The following is a 15,785-nucleotide window of genomic DNA, read 5'->3' on the forward strand; positions in this document are numbered from 1 at the left end:
CCTTGGATTCCCTCACCTTTGCTGCACTCACAAGTAACCCAGGTACCTGGGCCTTTGGAACTTCTATTCCTTGTAGATAAATCCCTGCACCCTCTTTGCTGAATACCCTCTCTCTTTATTAAGACTGTAAGTATCTCTTTACTAAATTCTTGACCTTAATTGATCTTAATTAAAACATATCTTTTCTAAGGGAATAATGTCCTTTCAACACCCACAAGGGAAGGCTGTTTATTTTTCCATTCTCAGATACCACAGGGCTATGAGAATGGAATAATAGGTATTTTTATCTCCTTTAGTCATTCCTTTAAAGTTTATGCCAACTCCCAGATTCCTTGCCTCTTTCTGACATTCACTTAAGACTTGGCCTCCTTGTTCCTCCCTGACATTTACTAAGGTGATGTCCCATGTCTTGCTCGTCCTCCTGGTCCTACCTTTGATTTATGGACATTCGTGTTCATGTGGATGACTCACCAGTTCCCCAGCCTTCTTGACTTCCTCTATTTCTATGTACTTCCAGTTCTACCTACTTAAGAGACCAGCTGCCACAGTCACACTCTGGATTTTATATAACCCAGAACTGCCACAGGCCTTAGTTCAGGCCAACATCAGCTCCTGCATGAATTTCTACAAGAAAGCTCTAGATCCCTCACTTCCTCACCCATCCTCTGCCAATATGATTCTTCTCAAGTAAAAATCTGTTATTGTTACTACCATGTTTAAAATCTTTCAACACCCTTCCATTGCTTTCAATGTAAAGTTTTGATTATTTATATCATGTTCCAAAGATTTAAGGCAGTTTATGCAGATATGTAATAAACCTGTTAAAGAGTGAAAGGAAAAAGAGAAACATAGGTGAAGATTGAAAATAGGATAAGAGGGTGTCTGAGTGGCTCAGTCGGTTGAGCACCTGCCTTCAGCTCAGGTCATGTTCCCGGGGTTCTGGGATCGAGTCCTGCATTGGGCTCCTTGCTCAGCAGGGAGTTTGCTCCTCCCTCTCCCTCTGCCTCTCCCCCTGGCTTGTGCTCTGCTCTCTTTCACTCACTCTCTCTCTCAAATAAATAAATAAAATCTTTAAAAAAAAAAAGAAAATAGGATAAGAAACAAGATCAAAATCCTTAAGTGGTGAAAAAAAAAGTTAAAAAATGGTATGATCCCAAAGGTCTTAAAAATATACGTGTACATAGAAAAAAACCTTGAGAGATATATACCAAATTATTAAATCATATTTATTACTAGGTACTGGGATTACAAATGATTTAAATTTTCTTTTTAAAAAATTTACTATAGGGGCACCTGGGTGGCTCAGTCAGTTGAGCGTCTGACTCTTGATTTCCTCTCAGGTCATGATCTTAGGGTTGTGAGATGGAGCCCTATATTAGGCTCTACTGGGTGTGGAGCCTGCCTGGGATTCTCTCTCTCCCTCTCTCTCTGGGCTCTGCCCCCCCACCCCCCACCCTGACTCAACCCTATTTGGTTTTTAAATTCTTTTCTTCCTCTCTTCTTTTCATTGGCTGGGGAGACATGGCAGTTCCTGAGTCCCACTCAGTCTTTAACTAGAATAAAAAGAAGTGATCAGCTACATATGTCCACTAGAACTTTTTCTTCATCTAAACAATAAAGCACCAGATCTTTCAATAGTAGAAAGATGATGGCCACTAAAAATTACACACTTCATGAAATTTACTCACTGGAGTAAGATTTTACAATCTCCAGGTTCTTTTAGTCTGATATGAGAAATGCTGTGTGCAACAAAAATTTCACATTCCATCACCCAATCCAGGCAGTTGGGACTGAAAACTTACGTCTTGACTGGAGAGTCCAATCCATAAAGAAGAGTTATGAAGAACCGCTTGTACAGTTAGGAACGCCTGCTGATAAGGGTCTGTGATGCTCACCAGCTGCATGTTATCTTTCTGACACTCCCTTAGAGCATCAAACCAAGTCATAGTCTTCAGGATGATTTTGTACAGATTATTTAGATACTTTACTGTGTCTGAAGTATTCTGCAAGGTCTGTTTGCTTTCAACTTCTGTGTGTAAAAAAAAAAACAAAAACCCACAAAAAATCACCCACGCTGCAAGTCATGGGACGTTGATCTTCAAGTTTCTCCACAATGAGTACTTCAGATATTACTTATCTATTCATTTATTTTAGATTTTGGTTAGGAGAACTAGGCATGTCTTGCTGTGTACCTTAGGTAATATGTGTGAGCCACAAAATTTGTTTTCTAAAATTAGAACAAAATTCTGTTTTTGTTGATCTGATTTAGGAAGGAAAAAAAGCTGTAAGTAAAAGTAGCCTTCGATAAGATTACCATTTCAGGTTGGTGTCAAATACCTCCTTTGTTTAAACTCCTTCAACAAGAGAAAGTGTTAGGTGTTCCCTTACAAAGTTTTCATCTGGGAGAGCTCCAATGAAAGAAATGTACAAAACAACCCACAAGAGGCTGTACTGAACTATTGCTTTACAGTACTTTTTCTGAATAAAGCAGTTCCTAAACAGTATGAGACAAATGAGCATAGTTTAACAAAAATTTCTTTAGAAGTACATGGATTATCTACTTGAGGTTCTCGTTACATGACAAAGTTTTTTTCTTTTTAATCATTTGTTAAAAACATTGTAATCAATGAAAACAATGTAGTACCTTCTAAAAATATCTTTTTGAAAATATGGATGATTCTTATTTTTAAGCGCACATTTTATTTTTATTTGGGTTACAGTAAGGTATACACAGTGATCTGTTTATAATGCTTCACACCTTTATGTGTGTGTGTGTGTGTGATAAACTTAAGTGTGAATGTTTACCAAAGTCAATTAAAAACATTACACTTTTTCTCCTTTCTCCAGGAAACAAAGTAATAACTGAAAAATGTCAGAGTAGGAAAAAGAACAACCATAACTTACTATAATTAGGCAACTCCTATTAAATTCCAATTGATACTTAATTTTGGTATTTAATTAAGTAAACCAATGATAATTGAAAAAAATCACACTCCATTTGAGATAATCTGACTCACTGAACCAATATGGATTTAGCCATGTTGAAATTTTAGGCAAGCTATGTTTACAAATTAATATAAATTCATTTATAAGATTTTTTGTGAAAAATACTGTATATATCTAACAGCATAAAGTACCATAGTTACCTACATAATAATTTATACCTGAATATTTCTGACAGAGAGACAGAGTGTGGCGCTCACTACAGGAAGTGAAATTCCATGTCCCAGTATAAGGTGACTTTTGGAGGTTGAGTATTAAAGCACAGTCGTATTGGGACTCTTCCTCAAAAATCTAAACAAAAAGGCAAACATGTACAAACAATCATGAAACTATAACTGTCTGAAGATCCTAGCAGGAGAACTTTATATTCCAAATCGGATTTTTCTTCCTATAAAAAATTCCATTAAAGAGCTTACCTTGAAATCACAAGAAAACCCTCAAAAATTTCCAAAGCATGGGCAAAGGGCAACTAACTTTGGAAATTATAAAACAAAACAATGGCAATATTATTAAATATAAATTGCAAACAGATAAAGAAAAACTGGTAAAAGTAAGATGAAGACACAATTATAGTAATATTTAACACTCTGCTATCATTCTTCACATTTCAAAACAAAAAGGTAATGATTATTAATTCAATTTATTAGATGTTTATAAAAGTTTTATGACAAGCTGTAAATACTACACAATAGAGAACTCACCTTAAAGCTTTGATCCTATACTAGTCACTATAAAGACAACCATAAATAAAAGTATCTATTTAGATTTCATTCTCTGACCACAAATCAGTAATACTAGATATAAAATTTACTCAAAGTATAGCGTTCCTATATTTTTGGTATGTTTGAAACATATCACACACTTAGAAAAATAAGACAAGCTTATCCTAGGAGCTACAGATTTTTTAAAAAACACATACATACGTGCTACACAATAAACATTGAACCAAAAATGAAACAAAATAATTATAGTTAAGAATAATATGAGGACTATCACAAGGGAAATGAGTAAAAGTTTTTATAGAGCTAAATATGTATTCCTATTATTATTAAGTTTTTTATTTGAGTATAGTTGACACACAATGTTACATTAGTTTCAGGTATACAACATAGTGATTCAGCTTCTCTATATGTTGTTATGCTATGCCCACCCCAAGTGTAACTACCATCTCTCAGTTTGTTTCCTGAGACTAAGAATTCCTCATTTCAGTGAGATCATATGATACATGTCTTTCTCTGATTGACTTATTTCGCTTAGCATAATACCCTCTAGCCCCATCCACGTCATTGCAAATGGCAAGATTTTTTTTTGATGGCTGCATAATATTCCATTGTATATATACTTTATCCATTCCATTGTATATCTTCTTTATCCCTTCATCTGTTGATGGACATTTTGGCTCTTTCCATAGTTTGGCTACTGTGGACATTGCTGCTATAAACATTGGGGTGCACGTACCCCTTCAGATCACTACATTTGTATCTTTGGGGTAAATACCCAGTAGTGCAATTGCTGAGTCGTACGGTAGCTCTATTTTCAACTTTTTGAGGAACCTCCATACTGTTTTCCAGAGTGGCTGCACCAGCTTTCAATCCGCCAACAGTGTAGGAGGGTTCCCCTTTCTCCGCATCCTCGCCAACATCTGACATTTCCTGACTTGTTAATTTTAGCCATTCTGACTGGTGTGAGGTGGTATCTCGTTGAGGTTTTGATTTGGATTTCCCTGATGCCGAGCGATGTTGAACACTTTTGCACGTGTCTGTTGCCCATTTGGATGTCTTCTTTGTAGAAATGTCTGTTCATGTCTTCTGCCCATTTCTTGTTTCGATTACTTGTTCTTTGGGTGTTGAGTTTGATAAATTCTTTATAGATTTTGGATACTAGCCTTTATCTGATATGGCATTTGCAAATATCTTCTCCCCCTCTGTTGGCTGTCTTTTGGTTCTGTTGACTATTTCCTTTGCTGTGCAAAAGCTTTTTATCTTGATGAAGTCCCAATAGTTCATTTTTGCCCTTGCTTCCCTTGCCTTTGGCAATGTTTCTAGGAAGAAGTTGCTGTGGCTGAGGTCAAAGAGGTTGCTGCCTGCGTTCTCCTCTAGGATTTTGATGGACTCCTGTCTCACATTTAGGTCTTTCATCCATTTTGAGTCTATTTTTGTGTGTGGTGTAAGGAAATGGTCCAGTTTCATTCTTCTGCATGTGGCTGCCCAATTTTCCCAACACCATTTGTTGAAGAGACTGTCTTTTTTCTAGTTTTTTTTTTTTTTAAGATTTTATTTATTCATTTGAGACACAGAGATACAGAGAGAGAGAGAGAGAAAGCATGAGCAGGGAGAGAGGCAGAGGGAGATAGAGAAGCAGGCTCCCCGCTGAGCCAGGAGCCCAATGTGGGGCTCGATTCCAGGACCCTGGGATCATGACCTGAGTCAAAGGCAGACGCTTAACCATCTGAGCCACCCAGGCTCCCTGAGACTGTCTTTTTTCCATTGGACATTCTTTCCTGCTTTGTCGAAGATTAGTTGACCATAGAGTTGAGGGTCCATTTCTGGGCTCTCGATTCTGTTCCACTGATCTATGTGTCTGTTTTTGTGCCAGTACCAATGTCTTGATGATTACAGCTTTGTAATAGAACTTGAAGTCCGGAATTATGATACCATCAGCTTTGCTTTTCTTTTACAACATTCCTCTGGTTATTCGGGGTCTTTTCTGGTTCCATACAAATTTTAGGATTATTTGTTCCATTTCTTTGAAAAAAGTGGATGGTATTTTGATAGGGATTGCCTTAAATGTGTAGATTGCTCAAGGTAGCATAGACATTTTCACAATATTTGTTCTTCCAATCAATGAGCATGGAACGTTTTTCCATTTCTTTGTGTCTTCCTCAATTTTTTTCATGAGTATTTTATAGTTTTCTGAGTACCGATTCTTTGCCTCTTTGGTTAGATTTATTCCTAGGTATCTTACGGTTTTGGGTGCAACTGTAAATGGGATCGACTCCTTAATTTTCTCTTTCTTCTGTCTTGTTGGTGGTGTATAGAAATGCCACTGATTTCTGTGGATTGATTTTATATCCTGCCACTTTACTGAATTCCTGTATGAGTTCTAGCAGTTTTGGGGTGGAGTCTTTGGGGTTTTCCACATAAAGTACCATATCATCTGCAAAGAGTGAGAGTTTGACTTCTTCTTTGACAATTCGGATGCCTTTTATTTCTTTTTGTTGTCTGATTGCTGTGGCTAGGACTTCTAATACTATGCTGAATAGCAGTGGTGCTAGTGGACATCCCTGCCGTGTTCCTGACCTTAGGGGAAAAGCTCTCAGTTTTTCCCCATTGAGAATGATATTCGCTGTGGGTTTTTCATAGATGGCTTTTATGATATTGAGGTATGTACCCTCTATCCCGACACTCTGAAGAGTTTTAATCAAGAAAGGATGCTGTACTTTGTCAAATGCTTTTTCTGCATCTATTGAGAGGATCATATGGTTCTTGTTCTTTCTTTTATTAATGTATTGTATCACATTTATTTGCGGATGTCGAACCAACCTTCCAGCCCAGGAATAAATCCCACTCGGTTGTGGTGAATAATCCTTTGAATGTACTATTGGATCCTATTGGCTAGTATTTTAGTGAGAATTTTTGCATCCATGTTCATCAGGGATATTGGTCTGTAATTCTCCTTTTTGATGAGGTCTTTGTCTGGTTTTGGGATCAAGGTAATGCTGGTCTCATAAAATGAGTTTGGAAGTTATCCTTCCATTTCTATTTTTTGGAACAGTTTCAGAAGAATAGCTATTAATTTTTCTTTAAATGTTTGGTAGAATTCCCCTGGGAAGCCATCTGGCCCTGGGCTCTTGTTTGTTGGGAGATTTTTGATTACTGCTTCAACTTCCTTACTGGTTATGGGTCTGTTCAGGTTTTCTATCTCTTCCTGGTTCAGTTTTGGTAGTTTATACATCTCTAGGAATGCATCCATTTCTTCCAGATTGTCTAATTTGCTGGCATATAGTTGCTCATAATATGTTCTTATAATTGCTTGTATTTCTTTGGTGTTGGTTGTGATCTCTCCTCTTTCATTTGTGATTTTATTTATTTGGGTCCCTTCTCTTTTCTTTTTGGTAAGCCTGGCCAGGGGTTTATCAATCTTTTTAATTCTTTCAAAGAACCAGCTCCTAGTTTTGTTGATCTGTTCTACTGTTCTTTTAGTTTCTATTTCATTGGTTTCTGCTCTGATCTTTATTCTTTCTCTTCTCCTGCTGGGTTTAGGCTTTATTTGCTGTTCTTTCTCCAGCTCCTTCAGGTGTAGGGTTAGGTTGTGTATTTGAGACCTTTCTTGTTTCTTGAGAAAGGCTTGTATTGCTATATACTTTCCTCTTAGGACCGCCTTTGCTGCCTCCCAAAGATTTTGAACAGTTGTGTTTTCATTTTCATTTGTTTCCATGAATTTTTTAAATTCTTCTTTAATTTCCTGGTTGACCCATTCATTCTTTAGTAGGATGCTCTTTAGCCTCCATGTATGTGAGGTCTTTCCTACTTTCCTCTTGTGATTGAGTTCTAGTTTCAAAGCGTCGTTGTCCGAAAATATGCTGGGAATGATCCCAATGTTTTGGTACCAGTTGAGACCTGATTTGTGACCCAGGATGTGATCTATTCTGGAGAATGTTCCATGGGCACTAGAGGAATGTGTATTCTGTTGCTTTGGGATGGAAGGTTCTGAATATATCTGTGAAGTCCATTTGGTCCAGTGTGTCATTTAAAGCCTTTTTTCCCCTGTTGATCTTTTGCTTAGATGATCTGTCCATTTCACTGAGGGGGGTGTTAAAGTCCCCTACTACTATTGTATTTATTGTCAATGTGTTTTTTGATTTTGTTATTAATTGGGTTATATAATTGGCTGCTCCCATGTTAGGGGCATAGATATTTAAAATTGTTAGATCTTCTTGTTGGATAGACCCTTTAAGTATGATATAGTGTCCTTCCTCATCTCTTATTATAGTCTTTGCTTTAATATCTAATTTGTCTGACATAAGGATTGCCACTCCAGCTTTCTTTTGATGTCCATTAGCATGGTAAATTGTTTTTCCACCCCCTCACTTTAAATCTGGAGTCTAAAATGAGTCTCTTGCAGACAGCATATCAATGGGTCTTCTTTTTTTATCCAATCTGATACCCTGTGTCTTTTGATTGGGGCATTTAGCCCATTTACATTCCGGGTAACTATTGAAAGATATGAATTTAGTGCCATTGTATTGCCTGTAAGGTGACTGTTACTGTATATTGTCTCTGTTCCTTTTTGGTTACTTTTAGGCTCTCTCTTTGCTTAGAGGACCCCTTTCAATATTTCTTGTGGGGCTGGTTTGGTGTTCACAAATTCTTTTAGTTTTTGTTTGTCCTGGAAGCTTTTTATCTCTCTTTCTATTTTCAATGACAGCCTACCTGGATATAGTATTTTTGGCTGCATATTTTTCTCATTTAGTGCCCTGAATATATCATGCCAGTCCTTTCTGGCCTGCTAGGTCTCTGTGGATAGGTCTGCTGCCAATCTAATGTTTCTACCATTGTAGGTTACAGACCTCTTGTCCCGAGCTGCTTTAAGGAGTTTCTCTTCCTGTCTGAGACTTGTGAGTTTTACTATTAGATGTCGGGGTGTTGACCTATTTTTATTGATTTTGAGGGGGGGTTCCTTCTGCCTCCTAGTTTTGATGCTTGTTTCCTTCCCCAAATTAGGGAAGTTCTCTGCTATAATTTGCTCCAATATACCTTCTGCCCCCTCTCTCTTTCTTCTTCTCTGGGATCCCAATTATTCTAATATTGTTTCATCTTATAGCATCATTTATCTCTTGAATTCTCCCCTCAGGATCCAGTAGTTGTTTATATCTCTTTTTCTCAGCTTCTTTATTCTCCACCATTTGGTCTTCTATATCACTAATTCTCTCTTCTGCCTCATTTATCCTAGCAGTTAGAGCCCAATTTTTTATTGCACCTCACTAATAGCCTTTTTGATTTCGACTTGGTTAGATTTTAGTTCTTTTATTTCTCCAGAAAGGGATTCTTTAGTATCTTGTGCTTTTTTTTCAAGCCCAGCTAGTATCTTTATAATCATCATTCTGAACTCTAGTTCCAACATCATACTAATGTCTATTGATTAGGTCCCTGGCAGTCGGTACTGCCTCTTGTTCTTTTTTTTGAGGTGAGTTGTTCCGTTTTGTCATTTTGTCCAGAGAAGAATAGATGAATGAGAGAACAAAATGCTAAAAAGGGAACAACGACCCCAGAAAAATATACACTAAACAAATCAGAAGAGACCCGAAACCAGGGGGTAAAAGGAAAAAGAAAAAAGAATATGATCAGGCTGGTGAATAGAACAGAGCCATACACTAGATTTTGGGTGTATTTTGGTCTGTTAGAAGAAACTGCCTCCCAAAATTTTAAAGAAAGAAAAACTTACATATGTACAAAAATAAGGGTAAATACAAGGAAGGGATGGAATATGACTGTAAAGATGAAAATTAAAAAAGATTTTAAGAAAGGAATTGATAAGAAGTTGGTTGAAAAGAGAAGAAAAAAAAATTTTTTTTTTAAGAAGGAGAGAATGTGATCAGGCAGGAGACTAGAACAAAGCCATACACTAGATTTAGGGTATATTTTGGTCTGTTAGGAGAAACTGTATTCCAAAATTTTAAAGAAAGAAAAACTTGTATATACAAAAAACATAAGGTTAAATACAATGAAGGGATAGAATATGACTGTAAAAATGAAAATTAATAAAGCCTTTAAAAGAAGAATTGATAAGATGTTGGTTGAAAAAGAAGAAGATTTCAATAAAAAAAGAAATAGGAAAAGAAAAAAATAATGAAAATTAAGGAAATTAACTTTGAAAGACTAAAGAATCATGGGAAAAGCCATGAATTCTATGTGCTGTATCCCCCTAGCGCTGGAGTTTTGCAGTTCTCATTGATTGGTAAACTTGGTCTTGGCTGGATGTTCTTGCTGATCTTCTGGGGGAGGGGCCTGTTGCAGTGATTCTCAGATGTCTTTGCCTGAGGCAATTCTCATTGATCGGTAAACTTGGTTTTGGCTGGATGTTCTTGCTGATCTTCTGGGGGAGGGGCCTGTTGCAGTGATTCTCAGATGTCTTTGCCTGAGGCAGAATTGCACTGCCCTTGCCAGGGGCCAGGCTAAGTAATCTGCTCAGGTTTGCTCTCAGTAGCTTTTGTTCCCTGAAAGCTTTCCCTACAGCTTTAGAGGACAAGAACATAAAACAGACCCTTGTTCTTAATCCAGTAATTTATAGAAGATTGGGTATTTCACAGAGCTATATAGACTTTTTTTCTTTTTTAGAGAGAGAGCGTGCACACATATATGCATGCAAGCAGAGGTGGGAGTGGGGACAGAGGGAAAAGAAGAGAGAAAATCTTATGCAGGCTCTGCACCCAGCAAGAGCCCAAGGCAAGGCTTGATCTCACAATCTTGAGATCATGACCTGAGCTGAAATAGAGTCCAATGCTCAACTGACTGAGCCACCCAGGTGCCCTGAGCTATATAGATTTCCCATTAAAAAAACTTACATGTGTTGGTATTTTCAGTCTCCCACCAACTAATAATGGGTGAAAGTTACTGTATGTCAGCTCTCTGTTATCCGTCCATTTGTTTACCCTTTCATAGGCAGTCCAGCGCAAACCAATCCATAAAGTAGCCTCCATATCCGGAAGCAAGGATGTAATAAAATCTGTCAGAAAGAGATTTCTTTTTAAAGCATTTGACTTATTCAAATTAAAGATACACTAAAAATGTCACTGAATACCTCTTGCTTACCTACAAAGATACTCTTTTGCCTATTCTGTAACAAAGTAGTTTAATAAGATATTTTTAATATGCTAATTCCCCAAAGCCTGTCAGAAATACCTTGGTCCCCAGATCAGAATAATACATGTTTCCAAAACAATTCCGTTACCTTGTTCTCTCTGGCTCAGCACTGAAGGAAGGGTGCCACCATATGTGCGACAAGTATCACTCGCTTGGGAAAATGTGAGAGACTTTGGTTTGATTTTTAGAAAACACTGCAAACAAAAAACATATATGAAGCATAAGATTCCAGACACAGGAAAGCTCACATAGGAAGTAAACACCTCATGTTTTAGAGGGCTGCTAATTTTTGGTCTGTGAGATATGGAAATTAACAAAGTAGTACTATACAAATGCAGATCTACACTCTCAATATAAACAACTAAAGAGTGGTCTATTAGTCAAACTATTTTTTTAAAAAATCTCCCATTTACTGCTTCCTATGTGCTAAACAGTTTGCATAATACTATCTCATTTAATTCTCACAACAAATGGGGAAACCGAGGCACAGGGCAGTTGAGTAACTTCACCTATAGGTAAAATAGCCAGACAGTGGTATTGTCAGCACTTAGATTCTGTTCCATCTGATTTCAAAGGCTGCACTCGTAATCATCACCTCCTTATATAAAAACACACATTAAAAAAAAAAAATCATCCCCCCCTTTTTTTATTATGTTCAATTAGCCAGCATATAGTACTTCATTAGTTTTTGATGTAGTGTTCAACGACTCATTAGTTGCATATGACACCCAGTGCTCATCACCATATGTGCTCTCCTTAATACCCATCACCTGGTTACTCCATCCCCCCACCCTCATCCCCCTTTCTTTGGGTAGGATATTTTAATTCAAATTTACATCAACTATGTAAATTAATTTAGTCCCAGTATCTTTGGAGGGAAAAAAAGATTGTTCTAATTTTATTTTTTAAATTTTTTAATAATATTTGTATTTTTTTACATAGTTTATTTATTTATTTGACAGACACAGTGAGAGAGGGAACACAAGCAGGGGGAGTGGGAGAGGGAGAAGCAGGCTTCCTGCTGAGCAGGGAGCCCGATGTGGGGCTCGATCCCAGGACCCTGGGATCATGACCTGAGCTGAAGGCAAACGCTTAATGGCTGAGCCACCCAGGTGCCCCAAGATTGTTCTAATTTTATTTTTTTTTTTAAAGATTTTATTTATTTATTTGAAAGAGAGAGAGAGCATGAGGGGGGGAGGGTCAGAGGGAGAAGCAGACTCCTCGCAGAGCAGGGAGCCCGATGCGGGACTCGATCCTGGGACTCCAGGAGCATGACCTGAGCCGAAGGCAGTCGCTTAACCAACTGAGCCACCCAGGTGCCCGATTGTTCTAATTTTAAAAAGCCAAAATACATCCTTACTATTTTAGCTTCAGTGCAGATGCTTTCAGTTGTCAGACACATATCTTCCTTTTTCTTTTCAATATGATCATGTTAGTGTGGATTGGTACACCCTAAATAGTGTTCTTTGAACCATTCTACAAAATGCTTTTTTTCAGCCTCCTTAAAGACTAAAGTGGCCAATGAGCTATATGTCATTGGGTGGCTTCTAGAAAAGACCCTAGACAGAACACCCTGAACTTGAGCTTGGAAGCTTTATTATGTTAAAGATGACAGAGCAAAAAGAAAAAAGGAGCCTGGATTTGAAGATGTGGTGGAGCTTCCATACCAGCCCCAGCCCACTTACCATCAAACGTCTTTTGTGTGAGAGAATAGATGTTTTAACATAGTATAGCAATCTCTTACTTAGCAGCCAAATGCATTTCCAAAGAGATAAATATACCAATATGGATTATGCATTTCAAAGACACAGATACAGAACGTAGCATTTCCCAAATCTATTTAATCATTAAACACCCTTGAAGGCAAGATCAATGATTAACATTTTGTTAGCATATGTGTAGTGTAGAGCCCCAAAAATAGTTTGGGAAATGCTGGTCTAATTTTTTTTTTTTTTTTTTTACAATTCACAGTGCTCACCACAGCACACACCCTCCCCAATGTCCATCACCCCAGCTACCCCATCCCTCCCACTCCCCTCCACTCCAGCAACCCTCAGTTTGTTTCCTGAGATTAAGAGTCTCTTATGGTTTGTCTCCCTCTCTGGTTTCATCTTGTTTCATTTTTCCCTCCCTTCCTCTATGATCCTCTGCCTTGTATGTCAAATTCCACATATCAGTGAGATCATATGATACATGTCTTTCTCTGATTGACTTATTTCGTTTAGCATAATACCCCCTAGTTCCATCCACGTCATTGCAAATGGAAAGATTTCATTTTTTGATGGCTGCATAATATTCCATTGTACATATTTACTACATCTTCTTTATCCATTCATCTGTTGATGGACATTTAGGCTCTTTACATAGTTTGGCTATTGTGGACATTCCTGCTATAAACATTGGGGTGCACGTGCCCCTTCGGATCACTACATTTGTATCTTTGGGATTAAAATGGATGAAAGACCTAAATGTGAGACAGGAATCCATCAAAATCCTTGAGGAGAACACAGGCAGCAACCTCTTTGACCTCAGCCACAGCAATGCTGGTCTAATTTAATTGGTAGATGCTGCCTGAATGCTTTCTTTCAAGTGGAAAATATATCAGCCAGAAATTGTCAGTTTCCTTCATGCTATAGAGATAGTTTTATTATTTAAAGTATTATAATCCATTGACCAATCAACTTCAGCAATTTAAGTTTACTAGCACAGAATAGGAACACAGTACTTTGAAAGACCTGTAGGCATGACTAATTTGAGAGCTAACTTGGTTTCTGGCACTGTAGAGGATCAGGTGAGTTACTGAAACATGCAGAGGCTTTCTTAGTGAAGTTATCTGATGGGCTGCAATTCTGCCACAGGCCATACAACCATCATGAAAGCAATCATCATTTGTACAACGTAGCATTTCTCTTTTTACCTTATTCTGAAAAGTAATCCAATCCCCAGAGCACTGTATTTTAGCTGCAGAATCTGGACTATATTTTTCTAATGAAGAGACATTATATTTTTCACAGATGAAGGGCAACTTGGTACCACAGTCTGCTGGTTTATTTAAGTCTGAGAAATGAAAAGCAAGATTATAGGGGTGAGAATTTTCTGTTCAGCACATTTTAAAAACAATCCAGTAGTAAAGAAAATATCTTTCAATCGATCTTTCCCAAACAGTTAAAATATATTCCTTTTTTACTCTAGCCATTTCTATTTTCTGTCATTACTCTTATCAGTAGGCTATAGCATACCAGCATTGCCTATAAAAATGCACACATTTGGTGGAAGGACCACAGTTACCACCACAGTTCCTGATGGTGGGAAATAGGTTGAAAGCAAAGCCTAACAAAGGGAAAAGAGACCTAGACTATATTTAGAATTGCTACCTGTTTATCTTTGCAAATTTGTCTGTATGCTTATCAGTGATGAAAGTGGTAAGTTTATTTCTAAGTAACTGTGTAGGATAAAGGAAGTCAAAATACTCACAGTGAAAAGCACCTCTATTTGTATTTGGAATTTGAGCCATGGTCATTAGCAATAAGCCAAAAGAAGATGAAGCAACCAAACGTATAATCAAAAGGAAAGCAAGGTTAAGCTAGTAATTGAACCTGAAGTTCACACATTACATATTCAACATTAAAGGATTTGGAATTAATTTACCACTAAACCAAGTCTTGGCAGACATGCACAGGCATTCCTCCCGAAATGTTATAGGAAAGTGAGGCCATGGATATCGTGAGCTGAAAGAAAATGAGAGATTTCACAGCTCATAACGTAGTTACATGTTCTATTCTGTCTTCTACTGTAATTTTAATTCTAAATTTAATGTTACGCCATTACTTTATACCACTATTTTCTTGATGCCAATATGCAAAAGGACTTGGTTTCTGTAGTTCACGCAGTTTATGGATTAATGTTCAAAACAGATTATAAATAGCATTTTCTAAAGGGGAATTTGGGACTGCTTCTTTCCAATGCCTTTACAAAGGCAACATCAATGGTGTCACATACTACATATAACGACGACGATCTGCCGGCTGCTCAGCAGTTCTCACCCACCACTTCTGTTCATCACCAGATATCTGAAAAACAAACCAACCAACCAACAAAATCACCCATGCTTATATGTGCTCAGTTTTCTGAAAGAGTTTTCATTTAAATAGCCAGTCCCACCATAACCACAACCACTAAAATTTCCAGACATTCCATTACTTCGGTCTCTAAATTATCAGGTCCTTTCATCAAAGAAGTTGCTGAAAACTCTTCGTATAACACTATGCGCTATTTTGCATACAGAAAATAGGGTCACTGTAGTTATAGGCATACGTTAATTGGATATATAGTGTTCTATTGCAAATAATTATAAATTTAAAAACATAAAATTATTTTTCCTACAAAAAGCTATTTTACAAAGTTAGTTATTAGAAGAAACAAAAATCTAGTACAAAATTTAACAAAGAATTAGAATATTTTATATTATCTATTTGTGCTCATTTTATAAATTGACATTTATAATTAATCTTGAATATTTTAAAACATTATGCAGTTCTATTTAACTTTTCTAACATGAAACGATGAATTTGGATGTTGTTAGGCAAATTTTACTTGAAAGGAACATTTAACTTTTGTAGATTTTGGCAAGATTTCTGAAATCATTTCTAATGGAATAAATATCAAAATAAGAAAGATTTTAAATATATTCTCTCAAATTACATTTGCTATTTTGTTTTTGATGGCTTTTAGTCCTGCAAGAGATGTCAATGTAGCCAGAGAGCTGTGATTGCTAGCACAATACAGGACAGCTTCTTCATAGTTTAAGTGAGGATCAGCAACAAACCAATATTCACTCCCTTCAATTACAACCGGAGGTCCATGAATTCCAGCACGCTCTAAAGAAGAAGAATACTGGAGTTACGCACAGATCAAACTGCA

The 15,785-nt window shown here is 37.1% G+C and overlaps 1 protein-coding gene across 2 annotated transcripts in view; it reads right to left on the reverse strand.

Annotated features, from left to right (window-relative positions):
- LY75 (lymphocyte antigen 75) overlaps nt 1-15,785 on the reverse strand; it is a 125,150-nt gene that overhangs the window by 59,902 nt on the left and 49,463 nt on the right. For both annotated transcript variants that reach the window (XM_036118524.2, XM_036118523.2), the window contains exons 18-25: nt 15,567-15,742; nt 14,865-14,935; nt 14,514-14,593; nt 13,783-13,922; nt 10,954-11,059; nt 10,568-10,728; nt 3,165-3,294; nt 1,803-2,029 (exon numbers count right to left, since the gene is read on the reverse strand). In XM_036118524.2, the coding sequence (XP_035974417.2) occupies nt 1,803-2,029; nt 3,165-3,294; nt 10,568-10,728; nt 10,954-11,059; nt 13,783-13,922; nt 14,514-14,593; nt 14,865-14,935; nt 15,567-15,742 (1,091 nt within the window). The remainder of the gene's footprint in view (nt 1-1,802; nt 2,030-3,164; nt 3,295-10,567; nt 10,729-10,953; nt 11,060-13,782; nt 13,923-14,513; nt 14,594-14,864; nt 14,936-15,566; nt 15,743-15,785) is intronic.

The sequence above is a fragment of the Halichoerus grypus genome, chromosome 4 (genome assembly GCF_964656455.1).
Source record: "Halichoerus grypus chromosome 4, mHalGry1.hap1.1, whole genome shotgun sequence".
NCBI classification, from domain to species: domain Eukaryota; kingdom Metazoa; phylum Chordata; class Mammalia; order Carnivora; family Phocidae; genus Halichoerus; species Halichoerus grypus.